At 43.8% G+C, this 7,093-nt stretch overlaps 1 protein-coding gene across 4 annotated transcripts in view; it reads right to left on the reverse strand.

Moving 5' to 3' along the window:
• Positions 1-7,093, reverse strand: part of TEAD1 (TEA domain transcription factor 1) — a 203,569-nt gene that overhangs the window by 180,285 nt on the left and 16,191 nt on the right. For all 4 annotated transcript variants that reach the window (XM_017881572.1, XM_017881575.1, XM_017881574.1 and 1 more), the window contains exon 2: positions 1,521-1,776. In XM_017881572.1, the coding sequence (XP_017737061.1) occupies positions 1,521-1,677 (157 nt within the window). In that variant the 5' untranslated portion in view covers positions 1,678-1,776. The remainder of the gene's footprint in view (positions 1-1,520; positions 1,777-7,093) is intronic.

Here is a 7,093-nt window from a genome sequence, read left to right on the forward strand (position 1 = left end):
TAAATTAAAAAAAAAAAAAAAAAGAAAGGGAGGAGCTACATTTTCAGGTATGAAAACAAGACCACAAAGCAAATAGCCAGGCTGAGGAAGAAGAGACTAGGAAAGATCCAGACATACAGAAAATCTAGGGCCCTGAAACTCTCTTCCCATAGTAGCATTTCACCAGCTACGAAGAGGCTTCCCTGGCTACAAAGGATATTATGGGAACATAAAACAAATGCTGAAGGCTTGGGTCTCCTTCTCCCCTGTGTGTGACAGGCTGAGACTTCGATGCTGCAGAAAGCAAAATTTTCCTTGTTTCCATTACATCATCCAAGTTGGAGAGGAGGAGGGCGGGGTGGGGGCACAGCTGGTGGCAGCTGCACCACCATCTGCTTTCTCCTTAGCAGTATGTGCTAGTTGAAGCCACAGTCTCCTACAGCTCCTGATAGAGGAAGTGCAGTATTAAAGGTACAACACCCTATTATGAAAAAGACTTCAAATTGTTTAGAAATAATCACTCCCATGATAAGTTAACAACCTCAGGTAGACTACTGAGCCAGTTCTCTTTGAGTTTGTTATTTGTGTCTGCATCTTTTTAGACTCAGCTACAGTGCGAACTCTGTCAACTCAACGTGCTCAATTAGACAAGCAGAATGTTCAAGCAGTCACACCTGCCATCTACTTCCCAAAAGGTAAGCAGCCAAAAAGTACAGGTCTGTAGCTGGAAGCATTTATGGAAGGAAGTTAGGGGGTGTCCAAACCCAGCAAGCAAGACCCAGACCGGCAGGTGGATCCTTACTGCTGCCCTTGGCATCCCGAGCCAACTAGTCAACAGGTCTCTCTCTCCTGAGCACTCTTGGTGTTTCCTTCAGAATGCCCTTCAAGGCAACCCCCAAAGCAGGGGAGATGGTGAGAGTGACAGGGGTGCTAATGCCTTGTCTGATCATTCAACTGTAAACTGGCAGCAAAGCAGCAAATTGGTGGTTCAGAGGCTGATCAAGCCCATGCACATGCTTTCTCTGGCCTGTACAGAGTTGCTTTAAAAAAATGCTGGCTTTTTAAAAAGAGCAGACTTCATATAAGCATCTCAAATGCTGGCTCTTCTTCAAGGAGGTTGGGGGGCAATCAATGGATTCGGCAGCACCAGGCTCCCATTCCTAGTGGCATCAGTTATCTAGAGGTAAGCGGCAGTGCTTCCTTGCGATCTGGTCTGCGTTCCAAAGACCTCCTCCCCACCATCTGGTGTCTGTACATGCCACTGCAACTATTTATGTTCCTGCCTGGACCCCTAGAGCTTCTGACGTAATGCCGCTACACATGTAGAGGGAGAAGAAAAGCCCAGGGGGTGATTTCCCAAAGGTCCTTTATTGATTCTCCTTTTTCATTGAGGGTTAGTCCTTTTGGATGACCCACTAAAATTCTACAAATATCATTCAACCCCATACAATGAATGGCTCTTGCTGGAAGACCAGCTACAATCTATCCCCTACCACAACAGCAGGTTGTAGTATTTCAAAGGAGTGTTCCAGGCCACTTACCATACATTTTGCCTTCGTCTGATAAGATGATTTTTCTCCTCCCACAAGGCGGATAGATAGCCAGGGCCTCCTGAAAGCTTTGCTCAATGTCAGGGCTCCAGACCCCTTCTGCATCATTGTCAATTGGCTTATCTGCAGAGTCACTCATCCTTTCCATGTTTTCGGCAGGGCTCTCGCTGCCGCTCCAGCTGCTGGGCTCAATTTTGGCGGTGGGATCTTCCAAGCCGAAGCCTGGAGCCTTTTCAAGAAAATAAACCTAGAAGAGAAAACAAAAAACAGTGTAAGGATGTGGTAACCACAAACATAATGCTCTTGCTAACTCTAGTGCAAGTCTTTTTATTTCATTTTATTATTTCAGTCGTTTTGTGGGTACAGGTAGTTTTGTGTTACATGGTTAAGTTCTTTAGTGGTGATTTCTGAGATTTTGGTTCAGTCACCAGCTTTGCTTGGAGAACTCCTAGTGGAGAACATGGAATTTTGAGATCCAAGTGGCTTTATTATCTAAGTATAATGTTAAGCACCCACACAGAAATGCAACAGTGGGCAGAAGCTGGATAATCTTCACAGACGAGAGGAAATTTATACAGAAGAATAGTACTCACTCGGAGTTCCAAGTTTGCAGTGATTCATACAAAAACCATTTACTGAGTGCCCACTATCTACCAGGGGCACTATGCTAAATGATCATCAAATCTGCAAAGCAGAACAAGTTATTTATAAGAAAATAAAGTTTTTAAAATGTCCACTTCACCATGGCAATTGGCATTATAACTTGGAAACTGTTAGTGTCCCTATCCCAATATGAGATCATCAAGATGCAAGATGGTGGCAGGATCAAGGACGGAAGGAGGAAGATTATTTTGGTATCACACATACTCATTCTACTGAGACAGCAACGCCGACTGATCTGGACCTATGTCATTTATCTCTGAGGCTTTTACCTTGTAGAATCAGGCCACTTTGCCTCTCTCAGCTCCTAGACTGCAGCCTTGAAGCAGGCACCAAGCTGTCCCCAGTCCTGACTTCCCTGCAACATCTATCACAAGTGCCTAGCAAATCTATGGAAATATTCTCTATTGACATGGAGCACTCCCTGTCGTAGCCTATGCTGAAAACCTGATCACATGAAAACTGTGGGGGAGTATTTCATTTCTTTTTCTGTAGCACTGAAGATTATAGTACCAAAAAAAAAAACCCTCTCAAAGATTTATTCCCCTCAAAGTATGCATATAACCTATGGTCATAAAGAGATAAGCTTTCCAAACAAATGTCAAACTGGCACAACACCAATGTGAAAATGATCTAATCCAGTACTCCCTACTGTCTGGCATACTAACATATCAATATTCCTTTGTTGAAAAGGCACAGGATCATTCAATGAAAGGCCTTCCAAAATTGGGGGAGAAAGGCTTGATCGAAAAGAGGAGGCCGAGGGCCTGAGTAGGGAGGGCTTCATGTGGCCACAGTTCCTCCCCTTCTCGCCCCATCAAGTCCAGGCAGTATTACATACGGACACCCAGGAGGGAAGCAGGTGCTGGTGGTCCCACCTGGCACCAGGGACTTCTCCATGTCCCAGGGCCGTTCCCTGACAGCAAGCAACCTGTCTTCTTCCCCGCTCTCTCCCAACTGTATCCTGTGCCCCTGTCCTCCCCGACCTATGTATATCAACAGATGCTAGGTGCAGAAACTCTGAGGCACATGAATATTATACAATTAATGGTATAACTATAACTAGTGGGCACTTTTGGCTTCTTCCCTTCCAGCTTTGTAGACTTGGCAGCATCTGGATTAAACACACACACACACACACACACACACACAAAACCCTCTGGTTGTCTGCCTTTAAATGCTGCTACTGAGCCATCATTCAAAGAACTTGCCAGCAAAATATTTACTACCTCTTACCAACATATGTACATTTGCACAGGACTTTCAAAATTGCCAAATGTGAAGGTATAAATTATGCCACAAGAAAGCATTTTGTGACTGACCTCCGGATGAACCTGACGATGCCTGCAGTGTGGGCCTTCTGAATTCAAACTATTACCATTTTTGTTAGGATCCAAGAGTCTTACAAAATTCAAACTGAACTATACTCTAGAGTCTGTTCTAGCTCCAAAGTAGTTTATCAGATAAATTATGAGAATAAGAAGGAATTCTTTGAGCAGTGGCTAGCCCACCTTCTTCCTCTCCATCCTACCTGCCAAAAAAACAAACAAAAAGACAAAAACAGACCAAAACAACACACACGTACAAAACCACAGGCCAGTCCTTGAGCTCTGGGCAGTTCACAGCAGTATGAATTTACTCCAAGGAGCCACACTTTAAGATAAATAATAGGTATGCCCAGTGCTCAGTCAGGATGGCAATGGGATCCAGGGGATAGGTGAAGGGACTGAGGGACCTTCGACTGCCTAAAAAGAGAATTCTCATATAACTGTAAGCCTCAGACTCTCCAGACCAAAACACACCAACTATGCCCATTCAGTGCCTGAAGTCCCCTCAAAATCTACTCAACTGGTCACAGTCTACCCTTGAACACCACCAACAGCAGGGAATGCATTACCTTCTCAGTACTACCCCACTTCATACTGACAAGTTGAAATTCTTCCATTTATCAGGCGAAAACCCATCTCCTGGTTAACATCTACACATCCATTCCTTGAGAGTATACCCCATCCTTCGGGGGAGCAAATCTCTCCTAAGAACCCATTTAAGTATGACAGGAGCAGCCCCCAGGATCCTAATTGTCTTCCAGACTAGAAACCATCATCCCTCTGCCCACCACATGAATGCATTTTATGGCCCCCAATAAATGGCACTCAGAGGTGGACTTACTTTCCATTAAACTTCTAAGCTCATGCCCCTCAGAGGTTGCCCCTGAATCCTGTCTTTTGTGCAACTGGTGTCAGAGCTAAAAGCAGGAGTTTATATTTATTCCTATTAAATTCTATCATTTTTAGCCTCAGCCCACAGCCCAAAGATGGGAAGATTCTTCTGATTCATAACTGCACACTTAGTGTCCTAAGACACTAAACAATCTCTGAAGAGCTGTCTGTCACGTGGGAAGGATGTAGATCCACTGTGGGGAAGTTCCAAAGAATATTCTGACTCAACGTAAGAAAAAAATTTCTGCTACTTGAACTGCTCCACAAGAGGCATGCTGTTCTAGTTGACAGGCAGCAGAGTCTTGCAGACAACATCTTCTAATTACTTCTATAGGTATGAATCACAAGTTCCTGGTTATTTGGGGGAATGCAATATTAACTAGCATTAATTGATCTATCCACTTAGTAAGTACAGCCAGTTTTAAATGCTCACATATTTTTATTCATTTACTGCAAAGGAAAAGACCCTCTGTGTCCGGGTCTTGCAATTTATGGTCAACTAGACTTCAGCAGGATGCAATTACCTAATCTAGCAATGGGCCAGCACACAGCCCCAGAAACTACCAGATACACAATCCACAGAGTTATATAGGCCGTTGGCTTTACAACCCCATCGTAAGACGAAGACTTTACATATGGGCGGAGAATTTCCTATCACAATACTGGGGCTGGCTGAGAAAAGCTCCCCATACTGGATACCAAAATAACTATCCTGGCACTCCATCTCTCAGGTTCCTTCCAGTCCAGTCCAAACTGCACCTTATCCTGGAAACTGGCCTTGTATCTACAGACTCTGAGAGTATCAACTACACTTTAGGAGAACCCTAAAAATGTGTGGAGTTGGCTAACTGCCATGCAATCTACCTCGATTCTCAATCTATAGCAACAAGCAACTGATTATAATCAACATTAAAATCTAAACGAGTGAATTATGCACACAAAATTGTACCTGCAGAGCTGATATCTTTACCTCCCCATACATATAAATCCTTTAAGTGAAGGAGTCAGCTTTCACTAAATTGAGTAAATAAAGAACACAGTGTTGGGGCAAGAGGTGGGAGAGGAAGGGAAGGGAGTTTATGAAGACTCCAACAGATCTGGGTTCCAAACCTACTCGCCCTCAAGCCATGGAGCTCAAACTACCGCAATTACTGTTGCGCCAACCTAATAACTGTCAGAAGCTCAGGTTTTCATTTGTTAAATACAGATAACAAATTCCATCCCGATACAGAAAAATGATTAAGGGATGGAGGGACTCTATTCCACAGGGTTGCCATAAAGATTCAGTAAGATCATGAGTGAAGGCGCTCTGTCATCTGTAAAACCATGAACAGACATTTGCTTATGTCCAAGTCCATCCTCTCTAGACAATGTTGTGCACCTTGTGATGGATGGTGAAGAAATGAGAGAGCTTCCTCTAACGGTTCACTTTGGGAAATTGATTTATAAAGGATCTCTTCTTCAAGGTCTTCAAATGACTGCATAGAAAATGTAAATTGGTGACATCACCTTTATTTCTAACACCCTTCTAAATCTGAATTTATTCACAAGTTCAACAGCTTTCAGATTCTTATGGGCAGTGTGGTTCAGGGTAGTAACCCTTTCCACAGAATGCTTTCAAGGAAAGAGAAGATAAAAGTCTTGTTTGTTGGGGGAAAAAAATGGTTTTTTTTGAGATGGAGTCTCACTCTATTGCCGAGGCTGGAGTGCAGTGGCACAATCTCAGCTCACTGCAACCTCCTCCTCCTGGGTTCAAGCACTTCTCCTGCCTCAGCCTCCTGAGTAACTGGGATTACAGGTGTGCACCACCGCGATCAGCTAATTTTTGTCTTTTTTAGTAGAGAGAGGGTTTCACCGTGTTAGCCAGGCTTGTCTCGAACTCCTGACCTCATGATCCACCTGCCTCGGACTCCCAAAGTGCTGGGGTTACAGGCGTGAGCCGCCGCGCCCAGCCGGAAATACTTTTAAAAATATGTAGCCCCCATGTGCCTCAGTTTCCATCATAAACACTTTTCTGAAGGATCCTTTATTCCTTAAATTTTTCCCAAATGCACTCTAATAAACTCCAAAAACAGACTCTTACTATTATCCAAATATCCTGGTAACTGCCACAACAACCACATTCCCTAAATGGACAATTCCTTCATCACAACCTACTGAGGCTTCAAAAAGAGTAACATGAGTACAGTGGAGATATCACATGTGCATTCAACCAATACACGTTTTATTATAAAAGCCTGGGGGATGACCAGGATAAGACGGTCCAATGCAGGTGCTCTGACACCAACTCTATGCAAACAAGCGATGAGATAGGACACAGGAATTTGCTGCTCCCTTGATCTTAATTCCTGTGGGTCTCTCATAATGTCAGTTTCTCACCCATCTTCAGATTACTTAAAGGTTCTTAAGTAAAAAGTTTGTTTGTTTGTTTTTATTATACTTTAAGTTCTAGGGTACATGTGCATAACGTGCAGGTTTGTTACATATGTATACTTGTGCCATGTTAGTGTGCTGCACCCATCAACTCATCAGCACCCATGAATTCGTCATTTATATCAGGTATAACTCCCAATGCAATCCCTCCCCCCTCCCCCCTCCCCATGAATAGGCCCCGATGTGTGATGTTCCCCTTCCCGAGTCCAAGTGATGTCACTGTTCAGTTCCCACCTATGAGTGAGAACATGC

Source organism: Rhinopithecus bieti, unplaced genomic scaffold (genome assembly GCF_001698545.2).
Source record: "Rhinopithecus bieti isolate Rb0 unplaced genomic scaffold, ASM169854v2 scaffold_11944, whole genome shotgun sequence".
NCBI lineage: Eukaryota > Metazoa > Chordata > Mammalia > Primates > Cercopithecidae > Rhinopithecus > Rhinopithecus bieti.